The sequence below is a fragment of the Tiliqua scincoides genome, chromosome 2 (genome assembly GCF_035046505.1).
Source record: "Tiliqua scincoides isolate rTilSci1 chromosome 2, rTilSci1.hap2, whole genome shotgun sequence".
Classification (NCBI taxonomy): Eukaryota; Metazoa; Chordata; class Lepidosauria; order Squamata; family Scincidae; genus Tiliqua; species Tiliqua scincoides.
Window position 1 is genome coordinate 92,689,417 of NC_089822.1, and position 12,236 is coordinate 92,701,652.

General features: G+C 42.4%; 1 protein-coding gene across 1 annotated transcript in view; it reads left to right on the forward strand.

Moving 5' to 3' along the window:
- Positions 1-12,236, forward strand: part of ABCA1 (ATP binding cassette subfamily A member 1) — a 112,343-nt gene that overhangs the window by 83,775 nt on the left and 16,332 nt on the right. The window contains exons 24-37 of the mRNA XM_066614926.1: positions 174-246; positions 964-1,166; positions 2,070-2,118; positions 2,343-2,456; positions 3,365-3,513; positions 5,193-5,317; positions 5,510-5,608; positions 6,293-6,482; positions 6,918-7,012; positions 8,927-8,959; positions 10,019-10,124; positions 10,585-10,659; positions 11,520-11,689; positions 11,951-12,128. Coding sequence (XP_066471023.1) covers positions 174-246; positions 964-1,166; positions 2,070-2,118; positions 2,343-2,456; positions 3,365-3,513; positions 5,193-5,317; positions 5,510-5,608; positions 6,293-6,482; positions 6,918-7,012; positions 8,927-8,959; positions 10,019-10,124; positions 10,585-10,659; positions 11,520-11,689; positions 11,951-12,128 — 1,659 coding nt within the window. The remainder of the gene's footprint in view (positions 1-173; positions 247-963; positions 1,167-2,069; positions 2,119-2,342; positions 2,457-3,364; positions 3,514-5,192; positions 5,318-5,509; positions 5,609-6,292; positions 6,483-6,917; positions 7,013-8,926; positions 8,960-10,018; positions 10,125-10,584; positions 10,660-11,519; positions 11,690-11,950; positions 12,129-12,236) is intronic.

Consider the following 12,236-nt stretch of genomic DNA (forward strand, 5'->3'; position numbering starts at 1 on the left):
CAGTAAACGTATTAGAAACAATGGCACAGTCTTTAGCAACATAGTAAAGTTCTTTAAACATTACCGGCCTACATTGTTTTGTTTTCTTTAAAAAAGAACTGCAGTATTTTCTATTTTTACCCTGACTGTATTCAGATAAGAGATAATCAGATGACATTTTCTTTTATAACTAGGATGACAGCGTGTCACAGAGTAGCTCTGATGCTGGGCTCGGAAGTGATCATGAAAGTGACAACCTGACAATAGGTGAGAAATTGTTAATATAATGAAATGTTGCTTGAAGTTTCCCTTTTTCCCTGCTCTTCAGCTGACAGAGCAGCTTATATGAAACCAGTACAAATAGCAAATTGTCATAAAGCAAATTGGAGAGGCTCCTGTGCTATCATTCCCCCCCCCACACCAGTGTTTCTCAAACTGTTGGTCGGGACCCACTAGGTGGGTCGCAAGCCAATTTGAGGTGGGTCCCCATTCATTTCAGTATTTTATTTTTAATATATTAGACTTGATGCTTCCATGGCATGTGACTGCATTTGGGGAAATGTTTCAGATCTGTATTTCTAACAGGCTACTATGTACACTTTTAACAGTGATTGTAAATGGGACTTACTCCTGGATAAGTGTGGGTAGGATTGCAGCCTAGGATTATTAAAAAATTTTCCTGCTTGATGATGTCGCTTCCGGTCATGATCAGTTCTGGTGGGTCCTTACAGATTCTCATTCTAAAAAGTGGGTCCCAGTGCTAAACAGGTTTGAGAACCTCTGTCTTAGACTATAAACCTGCAGACAGAGCTATTTTTACTTTATCTTTATCCAGTACTCGGAAAAGGAAACACCTCAATAATGAAAAATATTAAATAATTAGTGTAACACTTAACCATGCAATGGGGTTTACTGCCAGAGCTGTCTTGCAACCTTAGTCACTGTCAGTAATGAAGGAATCTAATGATAACTTGGTCCTCCCAGATGTGTCTGCAATTTCCAACCTCATCATGAAGCATGTCCCTGAAGCAAGGCTGGTGGAGGACATTGGCCATGAATTGACCTATGTTTTGCCATATGAAGCAGCTCGAGAGGGAGCTTTTGTGGAGCTGTTTCATGAGATTGATGACCGCCTCTCTGACCTGGGCATTTCCAGTTATGGCATTTCGGAGACTACTCTGGAGGAGGTATATGAACTGCACACTTCTTATGGAGGAGCAGAAACATCTTGCAAGCATGCCTCACTGTGTGTCAGAGAGCAAGCTGTAGATTGTGCAACATCCAGGGAGCCCTCAGACATGCACACCAGGGCTTGCAAAGTATTGAAAATGTGTCTTGGTCATGTGGTGGGGGGGGGCCTTATTTTTTTTCCTCTAAAAGTAGTCGGAAGTCTTTCTGCACTGATCTTCAGTCTACTAACTTGGGGATCATCAGATTCCTCTTGTGAAACAAGTCATGTTTTATTCACAGATACTGGGTGTAGCCTAGTGGCTAAGAGGTTGAACAGTGAGTCAACACTTCCCTGGTTCACATCTTGTCTCTGCCATGAATTCTCAGTGGGCAAACCACTCCTTCTCAACTTCAGATGACTGGCTACAATAGTAACACTTATTGACCTTTCAGGATTGTTGAAAGGACTTCATCAAGACAATACTGATGCATGCTCAGGATTGCACTATTCAAACACTGCACTCTCAGAAAGCACTATTCAAAAGCAAAGTATTAATATTTTCAAGGCAGTGCATCTAAACATGCCCCCCTCCCACAGCCTGAAATGGTTAAGCTTCTCCTGGACTGTACCATTGAGTTCTGCTGGTTGTATCACCCGACTCTAAGCTGAAAATGGTTTGCTCAAGTTCAGGGAACTCACATACTGCATGATGGGGCATGAGGTCATGTTTTATTCACAGATACTGGGTATAGCGTAGTGGCTAAGAGATTGAACTGTGAGTTTACACTTCCCTGGTTCAAAGCTTGCTTCTGCCATGAATTCTCACTAGGCAAGCCACTAGGTAGAGATCTTCAGGTTGCATAGTAGGGGTGCTGTGCAAGGTGACTTGCAGTCATTCCAATCTCTTTTTGTCTTTCAGATATTCCTCAAAGTGGCAGAAGATAATGGTGTGGATGCGGAGACATCAGGTAAATATGCTATTTTCATATTAAATATGCTATTTTCATTAAATATGCTTTGAGAAAAATGGTGCTATGTCACTCTAGGGCCTGTTCAGATATTCCCTATACATGGCAGCCAACCTGCATTGCAACCCTTCACTTGTGTCTGTTACAGCTGGAGCAGAAGAAAATGCAGCCAGTGAACCAGTTCTGGCAAACCTCAACAAACTAACCTGAGTGTTTCTTTCCAGATGGCACTTTACCAGCCAGAAGAAACCGTCGTGTGTTTGGAGATAGGCAAAGCTGTCTTCGTCCATTTACAGAGGATGATGCTTTTGACACTAATGATTCTGACATGGATCCAGGTAAGGGAAAGAGCGGTTTGGATTCTCATTTGTCAATTCAAAAAACTATGTTGTTTGCTCAAATGACAGCACAGTTCTATGCTTATCTCAGAAGTAAGTTGCAATGTGTTCAGTGGGGCTTACTCCCAGGAAAAGGTACTTAAGATTGCAGCCTGAAATGTTAATTAACTAGGGAGCAGTTCACCTTTGCATATTCATCAGCTAATGACTCTGTATTAAGTGAGGTTTTGGTAACATGATGATAGGAAGCCCATATGATATATGGATGTCTGTGTGATGCAGCTTAAAGCTGGGATTCAGTGCCCAGCAACCACTGTGTAAACTGTAGCAGAATTATTTTTGTTTCACTTTCTGAAATTTTTTGGCTTTGGGAGGCTGCTTCTTCCCAAAGGTTCAAAGAGTATAGTTTGGCAGTAAACAGCTGGAGTTGAAGGCAAACGGTCTTTTTGTTTTTCTTATCCCTCAAGATCAACCAGATAGTGAGGTTGGGTAGACAGACCAAAATAGAACTCTTGCCCTCGAGTGGTGGCAAAACTACACTGGGGGTCCAGGACCTCCTGGAGTTAGGACTTCAAAAAACACCATTCCAGCAGCCAGTATGGGTGATCCCAACCTCTCTCAGGGAGCTGACTCATCAGGGTCAGCTACCAGCAGCAGCACAGAGAGCACCATGTCTTCTGCTCAGCTCTGTTGCCAGCTAAACCTGAAAAAGCTGGAACCAGAAGAGAGAAAGTTGTCAGCTGAAAGGGAGAAACCCACCCGGGTCACAAAGGGGAACACATTTCTTCTTACAGGAGCATGCTGAAGTGTGTTTAAATTGGCAAATACATCCTGCTTACTCAGTGGTTAATTGCTTGACTTTGGTGAGAGAGGCGAACACTTCATGAACTTCTACTGTTTGCCTGTAGAATCCCGTGAGACTGACCTGCTGAGTGGAATGGATGGCAAAGGATCTAGCCAAGTGAAAGGATGGAAGTTGATCCAGCAGCAGTTTGTGGCTCTGTTGTGGAAGAGGTTGCTAATAGCCAAACGCAGCAGGAAGGGTTTTTTTGCCCAGGTGAGTTGGGCTCAGCCTTGTAAAGAAACAGTTGTATTATACCATTATCAAAAGCAGGTTCCATTTTTTATAAGTGTACTGGTTCTATTGTATTGGCATACATGCTCTTCTTAATTCCAGATTAAAGAGGAAAAAATCCCACCAAGTGTTTCCTTTTGTGCCTAATTTTGTTTATAATGTGTATAGTAAAGCCCTGATTGACCAGAATGCTCATTTGCTTGACAAATGCCTTCCTCCCACTTTCTGTTCTGTACTGATAATGATCACATGTTCACAAAAATATATTGAGGGGCTCAGTGGCAATTAAACTTAATGTGTCAACATGGCTAATGTCATTTAAACACATCACTTTTAAACATGAGTATGAATTATCATCTCTGTCTCCAGGCAGACTGTTAAAATTTTATGTAAAATCTGCAACCAAATTTAGTAGTCTACCAGCTACTTTTGAGTTGTTTGAGTTCCAGTTGTTTGAGTTGGCAGCCTTCAGTCTCGAAAGACTCTGGTATCACGCTCTGAATGGTGGTTCTGGAACAGCGTCTAGTGTGGCTGAAAAGGCCAATTCGGGAGTTACAATCCCTTCCACACTGGGAGCAAGTGCAGTCTGTCCCTGGTCTGTCTCCCTGGCTATGGGCCTTCCTTCTTTGCCTCTTTGCCTCAGTCTGTTGGCCAAGTGTCTCGTCAAACTGGGAAAGGCCATGCTACACAGCCTGCCTCCAAGCGGGATGCTCAGAGGCCAAGGTTTTCCATCTGTTGAGGTCAAAACGTTAAATAGTTCCAGTTGTAATATTCAACTATTGCTGAATACAGGATGCGTGTACCCTGTAATTCTCAGGGTATTATGTGAAATTCTTCTATTATGTGCAGTTCTTCTATGAGAACCTCTACTTTCATTTTTTTAAAGATCAAGTTTCTAGATATACAGGGGTGTGCCACTTAATGACATCTGTTATGCGATTAGGTCATTAAGTGAACATTCAGTCCAATCTCTTGCCTTTGTTGTGTAAACAGACAATCCCTACCAGACACTCACTGGCCATACAGGTTACTGGAGATAGATTACCTTTTCGTGGCATTTAGAGCCTCTCTGTTGTGTAAGTAGATCCTCCCACACAGCTGCCTCATTAGGAGCATCTTTATTATATTTTGACCACAGTCATATGCGGTCAGTTGTTAAGCGGCACATGGCTGTGTTTAAGTGTATATGTGAGCAGGGCGGGCCCACCCAGGAAGCCAACCAAAGCCAACCAACCTTAGGCAGCAGAGTGGCAGGGAGTGCCCACCGCTGTGTCCCACCCCATTTTGGATTTGGAAGGATTTTATTGATAGCAACAGTCTCCTTGTTTTTCGTTTTGTTATTTTGTGTCAGCAATGTTGAACGTCATTACCACTGGAGTGGAGTGTGATTAAAGAAGCTAATGTTTCATTGATCATGGTTGGTTGGCAACCTTCAGGCTCGAAAGACTATGGTAGAAGCCTACAGCACCTGTATTCCTAGGCGGTCTCCCATCCAAGTAGCAACCAGTCCTGACCCTGCTTAGCTTCCGAGATCAGACATATTGATAATGGTACTGTCCTGTTTTTGTGCCTTTGCTCCCATAGCAGTGTGTGAGGGGGCATCGTTATTGCTCAGAACATCTGAAGGCAGCTCCTTCTCACTCACTCCTTTGTGGTTTCAGATTGTCCTCCCAGCTGTCTTTGTTTGCATTGCTCTCCTGTTCAGTCTGATCATCCCTCCCTTTGGAAAATATCCCAGCCTGGAATTGCAGCCATGGATGTATGAGGATCAGTACACATTTATCAGGTACATCTTCAACCATGGGGTGGGGGAATGTATGTTCATGCTCACAATAGAACGTACATAGGTTCAGGCAAGTTCATCTTCATCTTCCTGCATTGTTTTCTCTTCATTGTCATTTAATGTTTGCTGTCTACTGTCTTTTTTGCATGGGTATAAGCTCAGGGGCTTGATAGTGTTTCTTTGATACATCCACAGCAATGATGCCCCAGAAGACACTGGCACTCAGAAACTTCTTAATGCTTTCCTCAGTAAACCTGGTTTTGGGACCCGCTGCATGAGTGGATACTCCATTCCGTAAGTGAACAAAATTTTTAAAAGTGGGGGGGGGATGGGATGTATGTATGGACGGACGGACAGACAGACAGACAAGCAGCTCACCTACACAAATGGGCATTTCAGTTACCATTGGCATAACTGTAGCATAATTATTGCAAGCTATAGGTAGTGCTGTTTGTATGCCATGATGCTGCAGTAGGTGTGGTATGTCAGGTTGGGCTGCCAAATAAGAGTTTCAGAACAGTCTCAGTGAGCAACTTCCTAGCCTTTTCTAGCCCTAATGTTTGCAAACATATACTTGGAAATATGTGGTCAGTGGGAAAGGTTTGGTGAGCTCTCCACAACCGGAGACGTTGTTGGCAACAATTTCCAGTGTGCTCAGGCAACACTTCAGTGCCTTGTTTCTTCTGGACTCTCGACACGTAGCAATGTGTGGGGAAAATGCCATGGCTAATTTTTTAAAACATGCATGAATCTAAACCTGAAAACTTGGTTTCAGTGGCTCCCTAGTTCTTTCCCTAGAAATTGACTTCTAGTGCAAGTGAATGGAAGTTGCTTGAACAACTGGCTGTGTGGTGCTGGCCACGTTCCCTGGAATGTAGCAGGCCACAGGAAAGGGTGCTGCTTAATCCAACCAACTTTGGATACAGTAGAATTGTGTGAAAGATTTTGATTTGTATTCTTTCTTGTGCTTTTGTGCAGAGATGCTCCTTGCTCCGTGGGGGAAGAGGAGTGGGTCACTCCTCCTGTGTCTGAGGAAATCATGGAAATCTTCCAGAATGGCAGTTGGACCATGGAGAACCCCTCTCCATCATGCATGTGTAGCAACTCGCAGATAAAGAAGATGCTTCCTATGTGTCCCGTGGGAGCTGGTGGCCTTCCTCCTCCTCAGGTACATGATACGTATTAGTCTTGTGCTCTGAAGCCTGCATGTTCAAGTGAACCTGAGCAAAAGTTATCTCTTGAGAGCTGACTTTCTGTCTTTTAAAGCATAGATACTTATAGAACGTTCTTGTTGGGTCTTGTATTATTCCAGAATAAAATAAAGAGTCGTCATTGTTCCAGCACTAAACCTCTAACTTGAACTAATCCTTCCAGTAGAAGCCCAAAATAAGTTTATTCATCAGCCTTTTCTGGTCCTCTATGATAGTGACTTACTTTTCCAATAGTAAAACTGATAGAATTCTAGCTAAAGAGGTTTCTCACTAAAGCTCTCTGTTTCTTCATAACATTAGATTTCAGGTAAATTGAATAAATTACAAATGGCCTTCTAGGTATTTGATTAACAGTAATATCCTTGGGTTTTTTCCTCTCCTGTTGGCAACAGAGAATGCTGAACACCACAGACATCCTTCAGGACCTGACACGCCGCAACATTTCTGATTACCTGGTGAAGACCTATGCACAGATTATTGGGAAAAGGTACCTGCTGCACCGTCTGCCTTATTACGGTTACATTTTATGTGGATGAAAAGGAGTCTAGTGTTAGAAACCAGACCTAGGAATTGAATTGAAATTTTAAGTTTGGTTTGGTCTCTGGGAATGTGTGCGCATCAAACCTACAGGATTGAATGTAAAGGTTGGAAAAATAAAACCAATAATAGAATTCCTTAGAACAGTGTTTCTCAAACTGTGGGTCAGGACCCACAAGGTGGGTCATGAGCCAATTTCAGCTGGATCCCCATTCATTTCAATATTTTATTTTTAATATATTAGAATTGATGCTCCCATGGTATGTGACTTCATTTGGGGAAATGTTACAGACCTGTCGCTTTAACAAGCTACTATGTATATTCTTATAACAACGATAGTAAATGGGACTTATTCCTGGGTAAGTGTGCGTAGGATTGCAGTCTAGGATTGTTAAAAAATTTTCCTGCTTGATGATTTCACTTCTGGTAATTACATCACTTTTGGTGGGTCCTGACAGATTTTCATTCTAAAAAGTGGGTCCCGGTGCTAAATGTGTGAGAACCACTGCCTTAGAATTAACCTTTCTGATATTTTCTTCATGGTGCAAGACGGGTGTCAAACATAAGGCCCGGGGGCCAGATGCAGCCCGCGGAAACTTTTTATCTGGCCCTCAGGCTCTAGGCTGCTGAGCAGTGCTGAGGTGTTACTTCTGAAAGGGCAGCCCACATGAAAATTGGACTCTCCCATATCTTGAAATATGATCAAGATTTGCATATGTTCTCTTCTGTCATTTGCAGCTAATGAGTTCCTAAGAGAGAAAAAGTGCTTATTTTTGGTTATGATATGTTTAATGACATCATTTCCTGCATAAGGACCTTGCTTCTGGCCCTCAGGAGGCATCATGAATGCTGTTTGGCCCTTGGTTTGAAATGGGTTTGACACCCCGGTGTAAGAGATGCTGCAATATAGCTCCTTTCTATGCCAAGAAGATAATGTCATAGGTATCCTGTGAAAGGCATCCACTATGTGACTTTTTCCTTAACAGCATTTTCTCTTTTGAAAACTGATGATGTGATGTTATCATTTTGTACTTTTTGATGCCCCCCCCCCAAATGGCTATTCCAAATGAATTTCTCGCCAGAATGACCCAAGGGAACAAACTAATTACCTTTCCATGTAACCCAGCACATTTTGGATAAAAAAACTTACAGGGCAATTCTGTGCATGTCTACTCAGAAGTCTCATTGAATAAAATGGTGTTTACTTCCAGGAAAGTGTGTTTAAGTTTGCAGCCTTACAGCACAATCCTGTACGTGTGTACTTGAAAGTAAGTCCCACTGTGTCCAGTGGAGCTTACTCTCAGGTAATTGCTTATAGCATTGCAGCCCTCAATTGAAGCCCTTTGTACTCTCACCTGGAAGTAAATCTTGCTGAACATTGTGGGACTTACTTCTGAGTAAATATGCATAGAATTGCACTGCAAGGCTCTATTTTCTATACTGCTCCTGTGCTATGGTTTTATACCACTAATAATCATGGCTTCTCCCAAAGAGTCTGGAAATTGTAACATTTTGAGGTGCTGAAAATTCAAATTTTAGAGATTCCTAGTTCATCACCCACAGAACCTGGGAAGAAGGAAATACTGTTGGAGGATATACTTGGGCATCTGCTTTCAATGGAGGAAAGGCGGGGTAGAAATCTTTTAAATAATAATAATACTCTGAGGACTGCTTCCAGTAACAGTTGCACTGCCTCCAGCTACTTTGCATTGCCACTGTATACAGTAATAAGCACAAGAACCCTTTTTTCTTTGAGGAGATTGTCAGATGTGTTTGTCACAACAATGCTTTTGAATATAAGGGTTATGAGGCTCCTGTAGATGGTATGGTTAACAAGCACTTTCTTCCCTTTTTGTATCTACAGTTTGCAAAATAAGCTCTGGGTGAATGAATTCAGGTATGCATATTTTTTTTCTTTTGATTTTTTTCCCATCAGATTATTATCCTCCTATGTTCTACATTTCTTTCAAAGCAATACTCAAACCTTGAGTTGATAGTATTTTCTCGCTTGACTTTCACTGTTAGATCATTATCCCCACCCGCCCCAGTAGTTTCCTCAAATAATGTCATGTAGCAGAGCATAGGGAGGCAATGCAACTTTCTGATGTCATTTTGTGCCTAGATGTGTGAGAGACATGTGCCTAGACATTGCTGGCCCTCTTTCCCCTCTGCAGAATAACCAAAGGGAAGACAACTTTGTTTTTGAAGCAAGTTTGCTATCCATAATCAGTGGCAGTAATAAAGGTTTCACATAGTCAAGTTCTATTGCCTAATGGACAGATTTGAACTCTGCCCATGTGATGATGTTCATGCAGTCATTGAGAACTTGACTATGTGAAACTGTTATTACTGCCACCGATTATGGATAGTGAACTTACTTCAAAAACAAAGTTGTCTTCCCTTTGGTCATTCTGCAGAGGGGAAAGAGAGCCAGCAAGGGGAGGGGCATGTCAGCAAAATTTCACACCAGATTATTTCCCTATCCAAATGTCACACTGATGAAGGAAAGTGGTATGGACAGTATAATAGGTGACAACTATCCAGGTGTTTTCATTGTGTGTATGTGTGGTCAGACTTTCCACTCTGTGTCTGCTTAAATAGGAATGTGTGTGTTTGTCACAGGTTACACTATGCATGTTATGTTTTCACGCTCACTCACCCGTATATCTCAACTATACCTCCATTTGGTTGGCAACCTTCAGTCTCAAAAGACTATGATATAAGCTGACAGCACCCGGTATTCCCAGGCGGTCTCCCATCCAAGTACTAACCAGGCCTGAGCCTGCTTAGCTTCCGAGATCAGACAAGATTGGGCATGTGCAGGGTAACAGTTACTGCCATACCTCCATTTAGTTAAGGCAGTAGTACAGAACTACATTCTGAAAAAAACTGAAAAAGCAGCAGGTCCTTCATGGGGAGGGGAAAATCTATTAATTATGGTTTTATATCTTTATAGGTATGGCGGGTTTTCACTGGGAGCTAGCAGCTCACTTCTGAGACCACCGAAGGAAGACATTAATGATGCCATCAAGCAAGTGAAAAAAATATTGGAACTAACCAGGGTAAACAATCTTCTATGGTAGAGAAAATTATATTACAGAATACATAGTAGCTAGACTTTGCTGCCTTATTCAGAATTAGGGCAATTACCATGAGGCAAAGAGATGCTGATGTCTTAGAAGGGGCAGGATAGAATTCTAGCATAAAACAATTGAGCATTATTTTCTGGCCTTTTCCTTTTCCTTAAATCAGGCTCTCTCCCTGTTGACTTTTAAAAAAAAATCTGAAAACACTGCTCTTCTCTGTTGCCTTTCATATGAGTTTGATGTTACTCTTTGGTTTTTGTTGCTGATTTGTTTTATTCGTTGTGGTCTGAAATGTTTCACAGTTTTGTAGCTTATATTTGTTAGCTGACGCTTGAATTCTTGTGATGAAGGTGGGGTATAAATATTTTTTAAAAGTAGCCAAGTAAATAGGTGGCCTAACACAAGCACATACTGATTTCTGGTTTTGCTTCTTTAGGGGAGTTCTGGAGAACGGTTTCTTAACAACCTTGGGAGCTTCATGAAGGGAATGGACACAAATGATAATGTCAAGGTAACTTCACCTCATTGCCGTGTCCAAGGCTCCTGAGCACTGTTCTCTCTAAGCTGCACTCGGCTCAGCTTGGAGTTTGGCAACCTGAAAGTTTGCTGTCTTACATCATCACTGAGTGTCCAGAGATGTCATTGTATTACTGTGCAGACGTGGAAGGGTTCCATGTAATGGCGCAAGCTAGTTGCAGGGAACACTGTTTCTGCTGTGAAAGTAGGTCAAAAACCTTGAAATATTTACTGCAGTTGCGCAAATGTTTGATAGCTGAGGCATCCTTTTTTCCCCCTGAATTAACCTTAGATGTCCATTTCGTGTCAGCAAAAAATGGTCTACATGTAGTGTACAAGAAAGCATTACACAATCTGAAAGCAGTCCACCGCCTGTGATTCTGCAGATCTACTTTTAATTCTGTTGTGTGTCTGCATTGGGACTGATTGAATGCAGTTGCACCCAGTTCAAATTCATGGGAGAATTTTGTCCTTAGCAAAGAAAAGCAAGGAGGCAAGGCAGAACAATTAATCGTACAGAGATACACAAGTCTGTCTCCTCTATGGCTGGCTGGAATCAGAGGTGCTTTTATAAAATCCTTTGTTGTGGCCCATATTTTGGGAATTCCTGGTCTGTATGGTATTTTGAGCAAGCAGTGGCCTCATAAACCACATGAGGCAGGTGTGCTAAGAGCAGAATGGTGAACTGGAAACCTTTTCTAATTAGTGTTTTACTGCCTCTCATTCCGCCTGATTCTAGCATTATGTTTCAAACTAGTCTGGTGAAGAAACAAGGGGCCGAGGCCCCACTGAAAGCCAATGAGAGTATATGACTGGTGTTTCTCTTCATTAATGCCAATGTGTTTCTTTTTCCAGGTTTGGTTCAACAACAAAGGCTGGCATTCAATTGCTGCCTTCCTCAATGTGATGAACAATGCCATCCTCCGGGCCAACCTGCAGGATGGAGAGAATCCCAGCTCCTATGGCATCACAGCCTTCAACCACCCTCTGAACCTCACCAAGCAGCAGCTCTCTGAAGTGGCCTTGTACGTACTAGAATACAATACTGGGGATGGGCAAGCAAAAGGAACGAAGGGAAAAAGGAGTGGGAGGGAATGTACCTCTTGAAACCAAAGCAAGTCAAGCCTGCTATTTCTGGTACTGTAGCTCTAGTGATGTAAGCAGGAGCTGCAGTAAAACTGGCCTCTCTTGGCTGCTCCTCACTAACTGAGCCTTCATGTAGAGCTGTGGATGACTGGTGATGTCGAAATGCAGTTTGTCACCCTCTTCCATTTCTTTTTTCTCAGGATGACCACATCTGTGGACGTTTTGGTCTCCATCTGTGTCATCTTTGCCATGTCCTTTGTCCCGGCCAGCTTTGTCGTTTTCTTGATCGAGGAGCGAGTTAGCAAGTCCAAACACCTGCAGTTCATCAGTGGAGTGAGGCCAGTCATCTACTGGTTGGCTAACTTTGTCTGGGATATGGTAAGATGTCCTCTGTTTCTTTTCTGTTTTCCCTGTTGACTACAGGCAGAACGGATTGTAGCCGAGAGCAACTGCAGTGCATAATTTGTTCTGTTGCTACACTCTGAA